The 14,425-nt window shown below is 35.6% G+C and overlaps 1 protein-coding gene across 4 annotated transcripts in view; it reads left to right on the plus strand.

Annotated features, from left to right (window-relative positions):
* SEPTIN10 (septin 10) overlaps positions 1-11,531 on the plus strand; it is a 53,630-nt gene extending 42,099 nt beyond the window's left edge. For 2 of the 4 annotated variants that reach the window (XM_072742597.1, XM_026010909.2), the window contains exons 9-11: positions 4,078-4,210; positions 7,944-8,131; positions 9,907-10,949. In XM_072742597.1, coding sequence (XP_072598698.1) covers positions 4,078-4,210; positions 7,944-8,131; positions 9,907-9,922 — 337 coding nt within the window. In that variant the 3' untranslated portion in view covers positions 9,923-10,949. Of the gene's footprint in view, positions 1-4,077; positions 4,211-7,943; positions 8,132-9,906; positions 10,950-11,296 lie in introns of those variants that run through there. The other 2 variants (XM_072742595.1, XM_072742596.1) reach the window with 1 other exon arrangement.
* The last annotated feature ends 2,894 nt before the right edge of the window (positions 11,532-14,425 follow it).

The raw sequence follows: 14,425 nt of genomic DNA on the forward strand, positions 1-14,425 counted from the left end.
GTCCAGCAGGCCTGGCTTAGGACATGTACCCTTGTCCTGGCCGGAGTGGGCATGAATCTAATTAATTGTCCCACCAGACTATATCCCTAGGGGGAAGAGGTAGCTCTCCAAAAGGTAATTAGGTTAACAGTACAAAAAGGAGGTATAGATAGATGGTGAGCAATCAGAATCAAAGATTGTTTAGAACATCCTTTTTTTTTTAAGCATTTCTTCAGTTCAGGAAACATTGTTCACTGATCGAATGAAGAGTGGAAAATTGGAAAAATGAGGTTTTTCAGTTTACACCAGGTTAACAAGCAGGAAAGGATGGGGAACTAGATCTCAGTGTAAGCTGCCTGAGTCCTCTGCACTTCGTAGGCTGCTCTCCTTCAGAGAGAAGACATTTCTTACTGGATATCTTGAGTCAGGAATAGCAGAATGTTTCTTCTCTTGGTGTTTTCTCACTTATGAATAAATTATTTGATAAAGCTTCTATAGTTCATTGTAGCTTGATGTCTTAGGAAGGTTTTACGGTTTCAAGAAGTTACATTCTATTTTCTGGGCAATATTTTCCATTTAATTTGGGGTATACCTAACAATAGTCACTATGATTTGGTTGGCATGTAAAATCTATCCCTCAATATTATATCAATTTTAAAAAGTTATATGAACCTGTGAAGATGACCTTTATTTCTTTTTACTACCCAGTCCTTCTCATTGTCAGACCTTTAGCTTGTTTTCCACTTATATTTTATTGTGAACAGTTAAGCTGAGTCATAGTTAGTGTCCTAATCTCTCAACACTTTTCACTTGCTTGTCATGAGGTCCCAGTAAATGGCATTATACCCTCCTCTAGTCTTAATTAATGGATCTTTAATTATTTAAGCTAGATCAGAAGTGCTTATAAATGTTCTTAAATCCTCAAGTTATTTTAGATTAACATAACCATTCTCATTCCCACAAGTTAGGCATCTTTAACATTTGAGTACAAAATCACTGCCATTTGAAGTGTTGAGGGACCTATATAGTTTTGAAAGGAAGATTTTTGTAGTGTTTTAGAGTTGCTTACATTTTTTACATAATTTTATTCTGTCATAAAATTTGTGTCATTAGGGACGCCTGGGTGGCTCAGCGGTTGGGCATCTGCCTTGGGCTCAGGGTATGATCTTGGAGTCCCAGGATCCAGTCCCACATCAGTCTCCCTGCAGGGAGTCTGCTTCTCCCTCTGCCTATATCTCTGCTTCTCTCTCTTGTCTCTCATGAATAAATAAATAAAATCTTTAAAAAATAAAAATAAAATAAAATTTGTGTCTTTGGAACTCTCAAGAAATAAATAACTTCCTACATTTAGTCTACAGCAGAAATGGAAACAGTTCAACAGACTTTTTAGAACTGTATACGAAACAAAGAAGTCCTGAGTGAATGGACTGTAGTGATTTTCTTGATGAACGTGAGCATCTGAGAACTTTTTTCTTCCTCTTTAATTTTCAACTTTGCTTTAAATCACTGATATTTGCAAGTATAGTAATGTGTTTCATTGAATATTCATGACAACAAGATACTTTTATACTAGAAAAAGCAAGAATTTTATATTAAAATAGCAAGAAAACTATTTTTCATTTTCATTTAATGAATAAATCCATGATTGTAAACAATTGTTGTGTTAGTTTTATGACACTAACTATATAAATTATTCCCTTACACATCTTCTAAACATTTCTTTACTTACAATTGACTTTTGGTTGTCAAGGTTGAAAAACAATGTGACGTGATGGAAAATAATCTTTTTATCAAAAGGTTATTTTGATAAAACAAAAATCTGACCTGATTCAAATTCCAGCTTTTTACTTATCAACTACGTTACTTTGATTACTTTACCTCTCTGAGTTTTAGTTTTCTTATCTGTAAAACAGAGTGTTAGTGCTTGTTCTTCACGGATGCTATGGGAATTGGGTAGAGAAAGAATTCCAGAAAAGTACCTTGCTGGTAGCAGCTATTCAACAAATGTTAGGTCTTTTCTTTGCCAGTTAGATTTATTTTCCTCTTAAGCAACTCAAGTGCTTACATAAACAGATAATGAGAACTTCTTTAAACTTACATTTGATATGAATTCAAAACTTTAATTAAATCAAGTTTGTTTATAAAGACTTTCGGTCCACTCTAGGACCAGCAAAATGCAGTGAGGTTTCTGAAAATGATGAAAAAAGCCTGATAGATATAGAGGCTTCTTTAAGACCAAAACAAACACAGAAAAACAAAGCCTGGTGGAAAGTGAAATTTTTCCTTGAGATTTAGGGCATTTATGTGGTTATCTATGGCAGTTTGTACATTTTTCTCTTAAGACAATGTTTAGGATCTGTTCCTCCTCAGAAAACCTGCTACACCTACCCTACACAATCAGCCGTAATAGCTGTTGCACATTTCTTACTCTAATTCTCCGTGAACTTCTAGAATTCTTTACTTACCAGGTTTATTTCTCCAGTTGTAATATTTAAGACTGTAAAATTCCTTAATTCATCACATTTGTATCTATTTTGATATAAAGTACTTTTGTAAGCAGTAGAAATTCCTAACTGCAACACAGCTGGAAGGTACATTTGTGTTTCTTGTTAAATCTTTGGGATACTCTCATAGTAAGATGAAATGGAAGGGCTTGGTAATTCTGCCGAATAAGATCTGTTATACCTCTGAAATGCAATAAATAAGAAAGGGCAGCTAGACACAGTGCTTGAGGACAGTACTTGCTCTGCTTGGTTAAATCTGACTCTATTTCCTGGGAATTTCTGTCATTAAATAAACATTTATGAAGAGCCTGAAAAGCTAGCGAGCTTTGTTGGATAGTTGGGTTACAAAGATAATGATCTATTAGAAGAGTAAGACAAGTAGGATATAAATGCCAAAGAAGAGGTACAAAGTGCCACGAAAGTACTTAGAAGGCATAGTTATTTCCAACTGGGGAGACCAGAGAAGGCTTTATAGAGGAAGTTGCATTTGAATTAGAGGATCAGCTGGTTAGAATGAGGGTTGGCATGTGGGCAGTGGCTTTGGAAGCGCAGGAGATACACAAGCTAACACATGAAATGTGTAGTTTTAGGAACACTGAATAAGTTGATATGGCTGAAACCTTAGGAGGATTGGATATGTTTGGTAAGAGATGAATCTGGAAAGGTAGAATTAGGCCAGATTGTGAAGTTTCTTAATTGCTTCTTACAGGAGGTGGGACCTTATTTTGTAGAACATAACTAATGCAGTAGAAAAAAGATAATGAGACCTGTGGGGGATTTTAGAAAATCTTAGGAGTGGCAAGAAGTAAGAGTGAGAGAGAGAGGAACTAAAAGCCCAGAGATGACTTAAGTTATTATTGTAGTAGTGAGGGCAGAAAATCATGAAGATTTTGGGCTGTATCAGGATATCTGTAGAAATCAGAAGACTGGATTAAAATGATGTCAGGGTAAAATCTTTAAAAAAAAAAAAAAAGAAAAAAAGAAAGGGCAGCCCTGGTGGCTCAGTGGTTTAGTGCCGCCTTCAGCCCAAGGTGGGATCCTGGAGACCCGGGATCGAGTCCCATGTCAGGCTCCCTGCATGGAGCAGAGCCTGCCTCTCCCTCTGCCTGTGTCTCTGCCTCTCTCTCACTCTGTCTCTCAAGCATAAATAAATAAAATCTTTAAAAAAATAAATAAAATAAAAAATAAAATGATGTCAGGGTCACAAACTGAACTCCCAGACCTTGGTGATCAAATACAGAGAGAAGGTAAGGGAAGAGTCAAGGATGACTTCAAGACCTCAAAGGTTTCCAGACACAGTGATGCTAATTAACCAAGGCTGAAAGAATTTATCTGGAGTAAAGTGAGAATACTTCTTGTGAAGGACTTGATAAAGCAGAGATTTCAGAAATCTAGTACTCTTTATTTATTATAGCACTACAGCACTGGTGGCTTTTTATGTCTTGTGCTGTAGGAAATGTTGTGTTATGGAAATGTCATGTTTGCTCTGTATAAGAGGGTGTTATAGTTAACACTGAGGCTTATCCTGAGAAGTTTGTGTTTGCAAGTGTCCTACATCATTTTTAACATGATAGTACCACAAATAACTTTTTAGTCTTCAAGAGACCTATGAAGCCAAAAGACATGAATTTTATGGTGAACGTCAGAGGAAGGAAGAAGAAATGAAGCAGATGTTTGTGCAGCGAGTAAAGGAAAAAGAAGCCATACTGAAAGAAGCTGAGAGAGAGGCAAGTACGCTGGTTTAATGTGATCTGCATTTGTTTTTTAGGTGTCCTGTTTGGGAGATTTATCTCAAGAATTTAGCTGAGATACTTTTGGGGACTACTTGTTCATTAAAAAGTAGCTATTTTAACATACAGTCTTTGCATACAGACTTTAAAAAATCTGAATTCAAATAAAAACGTTGGCCTTTTTGCCAACGTTTTGGCAAATGTTACTCTTCCATTTGAAGTGGTTCGCCAACAACTTACGTTGGACTAGGTTAACTAAGTTAACCTAGGTTTTATTGGACTAGGTTTTATTTTTTTAATTTATTTTTTATTGGTGTTCAATTTGCCAACATATAGAATAACACCCAGTGCTCATCCCATCAAGTGCCCCCCTCAGTGCCCGTAACCCAGTCAACCCCATCCCCCACCCACCTCCCTTTCTACCACCCCTTGTTCGTTTCCCAGAGTTAGGTGAACTAGGTTTTAAATGCCTTAATTTTAGGGGATTCCTGGGTGGCTCAGCAGTTGAACATCTGACTTCAGCTCAGGGCCTGATCCCAGGGCCCTGTGATCAAGTCCCACATTGGGCTCCCCACAGGGAACCTGCTTCTCCCTCTGCATATGTCTCTGCCTCTCTCTGTGTCTCTCATGAATAAATAAATAAAATCTTAAAAAAAAAAAATAAATGCCTTAAGTTTAAACCAGAAATGTTTTAGCTGTGGCTTAATAAAGCCTTTCTTGAGAGTTCTGGAGATTGTTGGGATTGATGCTTGCTACCTAGTGGTTAACTATGAAAGTAATTAAGTAACTTTGAGTTTGAAGTCAGGCTTTCCAGAGGAGTGTGGTGGTCAGGTGACCTTTGGCTTGCTTCTAGTTCTTCAAGTCATAATTTTACTTTTATTTGAGTTAAGCTATTTTCTATAGACCTAACCACAATGGCTGCTTTTAAGTCAATGGTCACATTCAGGATGATGGTCAAAAAGGATGAGCTCAGAAAGGAATTTGCCCTCTGTATTTTATATATGTGTATGTACATATCCAAGGGGAGGATATATATTTTTCCCTGGTCATCTGAAAACTGGTTGTAGACATGATGACACTTTATCCCTAGGCCCTGCAGTGTGCATCTCTGAAGCTTAGGCACATTTTCCTCCATAACCATTGTATCAGTATTACATCTAAGAAAATTAATGGGAATGCCTGATCACATTCACGTTTCCCACTTGTCCAAATATGGCCTTTTATTGTTTGTTTTTAATTTGGTGATTTTTTTTTTCATTTTTGAACTGGAATTCAGTCGCAATTCTCATGTCACATTTGGGTATTCTGTCTGTTTGTCTCTATGAATATTGAGGAAGGAGTTGTGAAGAGAAGGAATAAGGTTGCTGATATTTTTTTCATTAGTAGATTTCATCTTTAAGATGGTAGAGTAAAACTAAGAGTTTATCTCTCACGTATCATGATTTTTAGTTTCTTCACTGAGAAAAGATGTAGAAGTGGTTTATAGTTGAGTTTTTAATTTTTAAAATCCCACATAAGAATATTTTTCTTAAATGTGTATTATTCAAAAGGATATAGAAAATTCAGAGTGACCACACGGTTGAAAGAAAAAGAAAAAGACTATTTGTCAGCAGATCCGTAGTAGACTTTTATTTTTTATGGTTAAGTGCTTTTTTGTGAAGCACAAAAAATGTAGTTAATGTAAGCCTGAGGCATCAACAACCAAAGTTCTCACAAGAGTTCTAAACATATTAGTTATATAGCATTCGAGGCAGTAGATTCTGGACCTCTTTTATTAATATTACAAGGTACCTCTTGACCAGGTTTTATACTGTAAAGTCAGTATCATTAAATACTTAAGAGTCAAAGTCGGAAAAATAGGAGACCTCTGTGCTGTTGATAACTTCTCACCACACCCTTAAGACAGTATCACCAATATGGCACACTGCTGTATCTTTTGTAAACATTACTTCAGAGTATTTGAAAATATGTTTGAATTAAATGCCTATTATACTGAATCATGGAACCACAAGTATGTATATGTGAACTCCACATAATGTGAATAATAGTCACACCTACCCCTGTTTCCCCTCTTAAAGATTTTATCTATTTGAGAGAAAGAAAGAACGTGAGAGAGAGCACAAGCAGAGTAGAGGGGCAGAGGCAGAAGCAGACTTCTCGCTGAGCAGGGGGCCCAACACTGGGCTGCATCAGGAGATCAAGACCCCAGGATCATGAACTGAGCCAAAGGCAGATGCTTAACCCACTGAGCCACCCAGGCGCCCCTTGCCTCCCCTTTTAAAATATTTTTCTCTTTATAGTATTTCTGCAATTTTTAGCCAACCTCATGAATGACATATAAAGTACCCTATAACCTTTCAAGGTATTTAACTATGCACATAGAGTATGCAGCCTCCATTTAAGTAATCAGAGATGTCTTCATTCACATCATATAAATTCACTCCTAGATCCTGTCTTTCCTGGGTTTACTCAGTTCCTCTCCCACATTTGTAGGAGATGCACACAGACTCAGAGAGTTGTGACTCCTTTTATTTATACCACTGATTTGAATGACGGCTAGATGAACCCCACCCTTTACATACATACACACTCACTTACATAGCTTTTTTTAAAAGCAGGAATTATTGAAATAAATACTAAGGAACTGATACTTCTCTGAAATTCCATCCTCAGGAATAAAAGAATCTTAGGGTAGAAGGGTCTTACTTAATCTGTTTCAATTCTTTTCTGTCTCCATTTCAATTCATCTGTCAAGCTTTACTAGCACACAAGACAACCTCTTCCATATTTGAAACCATTAACTTTTATTAGGATGGAGTTTAGCTCTTCACTTTCTACCCTCAACCTCTAATTTTTAGCAAAGTATTTCTTCAATTATTTTATGCCATATTTTCTAGAAACCAAGTCCTATTTTTTTTATATGAATGCTGCACAGAACTGAAAATACTAAAGTTAATCTGACTAGACTAGAGAATTTTAGAAGTTGCCTTTTTTGATCTAGATTCTGGATGCTGTGTTTGTGTTCTTGGCAGGCAAGGCTTGCAGCTGATTCATGTGGAATCTGCTCAAATCTCTAGATTTATTTCCCTAATAAACAACAAACAACAAAGGGAAATTTCATCTTATAGTGTTATAACCTTTTACAAAAAAAAAAAAACCCTCTTACAAACTCATTTTAATGGCTGCATTGAGTGTACTTAGCATAAATTTATTTTTTGACTTCATTAGACACAGGCTATGGTGAAATTCTACTACAGTGAGTATTTTTATGAATAAAATTTAACTTAGGATTTCTTGATTTAGTTTAGGTTTCAAGAAGGTGAATGTGTTTAGGTTTCAATAAGGTGTTTTTTTGATAACTTGATTTTGTATTTGTGTCCCTCACTTTTATTGAGCATGGATTTTAGAAAGTTTATTTGAAGAGGCTTTGTGAGGAAAATATGGAGCAAGAAAATAAAAACTAAGAAAAGGTCCATTGTTTTAAAAGGAGATTTTTAGAGGCTATAGTTTGTTTTGTTGTTGTTATTCATGCATCTTTTTGCGTGGGAACTCGTTACCAAGGCAATTTCATATGTACATTTTTACTTTAAGCATGAACTTTTGCAACATCCAGATAATTTGTAGATTACTGTGTAGGTTAGCCTTAGCAATGGTTGTTAAACTGGAGAACGTTCCTGTGCATGTGCTGCCACACTGTGTCGTTGATGGGAATTGCACCTTTGTTTCACAGCTACAGGCCAAGTTTGAGCACCTTAAAAGAGTTCACCAAGAAGAGAGAATGAAGCTTGAAGAGAAGAGACGACTCTTGGAAGAAGAAATAATTGCTTTCTCAAAGAAGAAAGCTACTTCAGAGATATACCAAAGCCAGTCCTACATGGCATCAGGCAGCAACCTGAGGAAAGACAAGGACCGTAAAAAGTAAGCTACCCCCAAAGCCCCCACTTTGGTGGCCCCCTCCCCATTACCGTCTGTCTTGTTGCCCTGTTTGATCTTGTGCTTATAACAGTCTATTTCCTTGTTTATTATCAGCTGCTTGCAACTAAAATGTCAGCTCCTTAAGAACAGAGACCTGTCCCTCTTGTTCACTGCTGTTTCCCCAGCATCTAGAACAACACTGGGCACATACTAGGTGCTCAGTGAATATTTGCCAAATGAGCAAATAAATGAATGAACTAAATACATCATAATTTAATAAGGGTCAGTTACCTGAGAGGAAAAATGACTGCTCTTATTTCATTGTCCAGCCTGTTTCTAGTGCATAACTAGTAACTGCAGACCTGCCATTAGCTATGGTTGAATTTCTTGTCTAAATAGAAGCTATATACTTTGTTGGGGAATCTTAGAAGTAAAATAATATCTGATAAAAAAAACAAATTTTTAGGTTTACTTTTATTTAAATAAATTCTACTGATGATAATTTTGTGAGAATTTTTATTTTAATAAGGGAACCAGGCTATCGATTCGAACTCCTGTGCTTTGATGTCAGAGCTTGTGAAACCAATGGTGGACGTAAAGATGCAGAGGAAGGTAGAGAGGGCCTCGGTACAATGGGGCGGCCATGAGTAGCATATGGATGATAATCTCGAGGCTTGAGGGTTTGGGGTATGTGTTAAAAATCAAAGTTACCAAATTTTTAGAAAATAAGTTTTATTTTTCCTTTTCTATACTTTCTGTCCTTTATCTCTCCCACTCAGAGTGTCCTTGTCATTTTGCCTATTTGACCGTCCTTGAACTTTATCACTGACTTGTTCAGTTGACAGTGCTTCTTGGTGGCTCTGCCTTAGTTTACTCCAACTATCTCTGCTTTGGCAGCATCCACTTCTCCTTTTGTTCCTCACACTGCAATATTTCTGGTTCAGTTTTATCATTACATCTTCCTTCAAACCCTTCAAATTTTCAGAATACTATAATTTAACTTCAAAATAATTAGGAAAACATAATATTGGTTCATGATGGCTTTCCATTTTTGAACTGTGGAGAAGTAAATCCACAAGGTTCTGGTGGATTTAGCTGACCTGTGGATTTTATAGTTTGGGGGAAGAAAGAAGGAATAAATTCTCATGTATGATCTTTCAATATAAGTTCTACAATCTTTGTTTTGTTCATTGATGCATCTATCTCCAGAGCCTACAAAAGCGCTTGCTATGTAGTGGGCAAGCCACTAGTCAAAAGAATGAATATGACTATTAATAGCTATGTTTTACTCAGTCATTGAATTTTAAAAGATAAACTATAAATAAAATTTATTACTGCCTTAAGATAGGCTTTGAATTATAAAGCTGAGGGACCTTTTACCTATTCTTATCTTTTCCTCCTAATCCAGTGTTAACTAAAATTGGATTCCTCAAGTTTATTCCATATGTGAAAGACAGTTTACATTTGCTTTGTAAAAATGGTCACCTGACTCCATTTAACATGACCATTATTAGCATATGCTCGTTTATAAAGTCAGGTCCAAGCCCATAGTTTTATTGAGAGCTCAGAAATTCATACACAAGAAAATAGGGTTTGATGGTTTTTTATTTTCCAAAGATTCTTTTATATATTAGATATATACTTACTCTTTCTGTAAAAGCTTTATAAAACTAAAAAAAAAAAAAAAAGCTTTATAAAACTAATGATTCTAGCAATTTTTATTTCCTATATAGTTTCTTTATTGTACCAATCAAAAGGTTTTTTTCTTCTCTTTCCAGCTCCAATTTTATGTAAAACAAAGGTTCCAGATCACAGAAGGTCATCACAAGCAAAAGTTATTAAAATGTTAGAAGTATGCTTTGATTTTCTTGCTGTTTTTATTTGCTGTATCACTTATTCTATATCTGGCAAATGGCTGTAGTTACTGCCATTTATGGAAAAATATTTTTAAGTATAAGGTTAATACATAAGCCACAGTGGATGATACCACTTTTATATTCACTGTTGTTAGAAGTTTCCAAGTTGCTGGTTTGCGATGAATCTAGATTGTTTTCCTGCTGCCCAGTTATTATTACTTATATGCATTGTACCACAGAGCAAAGTGTCAGTGCCATTGAAAATACAGAAGTCATTCATTTTATGGCTATCTGATTGCATTTATATTCCAAGATGAACTCCTTTTTTGTACATACTAAAGTAAAATTTGGGGAATATGTTTTAAAATGTACTGTGTATCTGAAGCTCTAACCTCTTAATAGTTTCATGAAACTTTTTAAATTTTTGATATCATTATCCAGTTGGTAACACAATCCTAAACTTTTTTTTTATCAAATTGTGTAAAATTGGCACAATAAGGCACTTCATTGAGGCATTCAATAAGGCACAATGAAGTGCCTTTTTGTGGTAGATGTATTGTGATGAAAAAAAGATGTGTTTAAAAGTAAAAGCTTCTGGATAATACATCCCTTTTTTAGTGTTGAGTACCTTTGAGCCTGGGATATTCCCACTCTATTTCATTAGGATGTTTTACACACTTGTTGTTTAAAACTCTGTCTTCCAGGGGAAAAATCATAAGGTTGAACATCTTATTAAAAATATTTCTTAAGAAAATAACTGTGAGCAACTGAACATTAAAGATATTAAAACTTAGATAATTCATATATTAAGTTATAGTTGAATTCAGTGCCTTTGTAGTATTCTTATAACAATTTAATGCCTTCTAACTTTTTCTTAACATAGGTATATAATTTTTCATTTTTTGTACTTGAATATCCTAAATAAACTTGGCATTTACTTTTGACAAATAAAATATATTTACTAATATGTGGTTAAATTACTTTTCTTTTTACAAACTGTCATCTTAAACATTCTATCAAAATTAGTTCATTTAATCATGTGTTTGAACTATTTTAAGACAGGTATATATTGCCAGTATTTTTCAGAAAATAAAATGTTTCACTTAGCCTATGTCAGATTCTGAGCAGTGTAGTTTTTTATGAAGTTGTATAAGTTGCAAATAAAACCTTTCATTTCATAGTACAATTTATCTGGACAAACACTTTAAATTCCAGCTTTACACTTGAAATTCACGAATGTCTCCTAGCCTTTTAAAACTTTAGTAAAGTAAGTTATAAGTATCACAGAAAAAGCTCTGAACTTTCTTCTCAGGATCAGTAATGTCCAAGTTCTGGAAAGTGGGAGGAGGAGAGCCCGTGAGTCCATGAGAGCAGGTAGCCTGTCGTACAGAGCCCAGCCACTGCCACAGCGCTGAGCGTTAGCCGAGGAGAGTGTCATCTCAGAAGCTCAATTATGTGATGTGAGTGGTGGTTATCTGTAGATTTATTATATCAAACTGTGTATCAACAACTATCCTCAACTTTAATAAAGTTACTTTTAAATGCCAGATTGGTTGTTGGCATGTTAAAACAAAGTTATTCAGTTCTCTAGTTGAAGACATGACTCTGAACCTACCAGAAGGGTAATCATTTTGTACTACTAGTGACTCTGCTGTGAGAGACACTCACCACATGTGCTTCAGTCACAGTCACAACATGAATCTTTAATTTACTTAATATTTTTGGGATTTCATGTAAGATTTTATTTTAAAAGAGTTATCCTGCAAAGAAAAAAATTTCTAGAACAAGTATAACATTCACATTCTCCTTACAAAACTGATTTATTCTTCACTATTCAGGCACAAGTTTACAAAGTAATTATGATCCAGGAATTAATAAATTTCTTGGGAACAAAATCTAGACATATTTAATTTAGATTTTTTTTCATAAAGCATGTGAAACAACTATGTCGCACTACCAACCATTAATCTCTACATACTTATCTGATTTTAAGAGCTCTTTTACATAGACTATGATTTCAGCTTCAGAACACAAAGGGGCAAAATGCGTTACAGGGACTATTATCCCTTTTTTTTTTTTTAATTATTATCCCTTTTTTGAGGATGAACTCAATATTGGCTCCATTTTCCTACTGGGCTAGGAAATAGAGATACACATGGTTAAGGCTAGCCATGCCCTCATGGAGCAACCAGAGTGGTAACAAGAGAGTAGATTTATGTATAGAGCTCTCAGAAAGGCTTCAGCCTCCACCCACACAGCACAAGAAAGCATCCTGGGAAGTGACTGGGTCTTAAAAGATTGGAAGCAGTATTTCAGATACATGAATGGAGCAATCCAGGTTACAAGAAATAGCAATTTTTGATAAAATCCAGGTAATCCAGAGAATCTCTAACTATGAGTAGAGAGTATAGGGGCACTGTGGGGCATAAATAAGGATGAGATTTTAGAATTAGGTATGGGATAGGGGCACCTGGGTGGCTCAGTCAGTTAGGCATCTCTCTTAAGCCCAGGTCGTGATCATGGGGTCCTGGGACCAAGCCCCATATCAGGTTCTCTGCTCAGTGGGAGAGAGAACCTTCCCTCTGCCTCCTCCCATGCTTGCTCTCTCTTTCTCTTGCACTTGCTCTCTCTCTCTCTCTCTCAAATAAATAAAATCATTTAAAAAAAGGATTTGCCCCCATAATGCACTTTTTTCCCTTTGTGTTGTTCTGAAGCTGAAATCATAGTCTATGTGAAAGAGCTTTATAAACCCAATGTCACTGGCAGTAGGAGCCATGAAAAGAGTTGGCCTCACATAATACTCCTCCAGGGTTTGCAGGAAAGATGTACTGGTGGAGCTAGAGCTGACCCAGGCTGGCTGACTCAGGGAAAGACTGCAGTCCAGACAAGCAGTTATTAATAAGTGTGTAGTAGAATAGATAAGTAGTGTTTAAAAAAATACAGATGCAGAAAGGTATATATGGTAATGGAAGTGGTAACCATATGGTTAAATCTAAATGGATAGTGACTGCAAAACAATGTCTTGTGGAGATGGAAATATAGAGAGAACTAAAATACAAAACTAGAGTGGCATATAAATTGGGGAGGGGTAAATCGTGTAATCTCAGGTTCTTGTGTTAACTGAGAGTCCCAGTTAGCCTGGTAACATGAGGCTTGGAGTGCACACAGACGTGTTAAGGTGTCTGACTCTGAAGCCAGTAGAAGGAACACTACTAGTCCAAAATATGCTCATCCAAAAGAAAACAAAGGAAATAAAGCAGATATGACAATCAGGAAGCATTTAGTAATATGGGTAGATTTAGATCCAAATAAATAAGTAATTACATAGATTACATGCTGTAATTTTTTTTAAAGATAAAAGTCTTTAAAAAATCAGCTATAACCATCTTACTGGTCTGACACTTTCTCTGTCTTCATAGACAAAAGATAGAAAAAGATACATCATGTAGACTCTAACCAAAAGCTAATGTATAGCTGTATTTTCTATATATTAAAAAAAACTCTAAGGCAAAGGCATTGTTAGAAATGGAGATAGATACTTCAAATACAAGGATATGTAACAACTCCAAATTTGTACATACATAACAACTTTAGCATATTTAAGCAGAAATTATGAGAATACATGGAAAAGTATGCAAATCCATACTCTGAGAGATTTTCAGACACCTCTTGTATATGACAGACTAAGTGGGCCAATATTGGTACAGCTATGGGAGCCTTGAAGAAAACATTCAAGCACATTGGCCTGGTGAACAATTACAGAGCAGTGCACACGAAATCACAGAACACACACTGCTTTCAGGCTCACAGGGAACATTTATGAAAACTTACTAGGACATTCGACTACAAAGTGAGCCTGAGTACCTTCTAAAGGAATTATATCATGTAGACTGTGTTCCCTGATCATAATATAATTAAGACAGAAATCAGTAATAACAGAAATTCTCCTGTTTGGAAACTAAAAAATATACTTCTAAGTCCCTCATGGGTCAGAGAGGAAGTAAAAAAGGAAATTAGAAAAATATTTTGAGCTGAATGATAATGAAAATACCATACATCGTAACTTGTGAGAAGCAGCTAATGCCACTCTTAGAGTCACAATTCATAATCTTGAATGCTAGTATTAGCAGAGGAAGAAGACTGAAAACCAGTGTTGTTTAAATTCATCTCAAGAAGTTGGGAAAAAAATTGTAAATTCAACCCAAAACAAAACAATAAAGATGAAAACAGGAATTAATAAAGTAGGAAAAAAAATCAAAAGTTCTTATATTTTTTAAAGATTATTAAAATTGATATACCATGGGAAGAATGACCAAGAAGAAAAGAAAGAGGCATAGAATGGCTAAAATTAAAAACAACAAATCTGACATTACAAAAAAGAGAGAGAGAGGGAGAGAGATTGTGAAGAGCATTGCTGGTGGGAATGCATAATGTTCAGCCA

This window comes from Vulpes vulpes, chromosome 16 (assembly GCF_048418805.1).
Source record: "Vulpes vulpes isolate BD-2025 chromosome 16, VulVul3, whole genome shotgun sequence".
NCBI classification, from domain to species: domain Eukaryota; kingdom Metazoa; phylum Chordata; class Mammalia; order Carnivora; family Canidae; genus Vulpes; species Vulpes vulpes.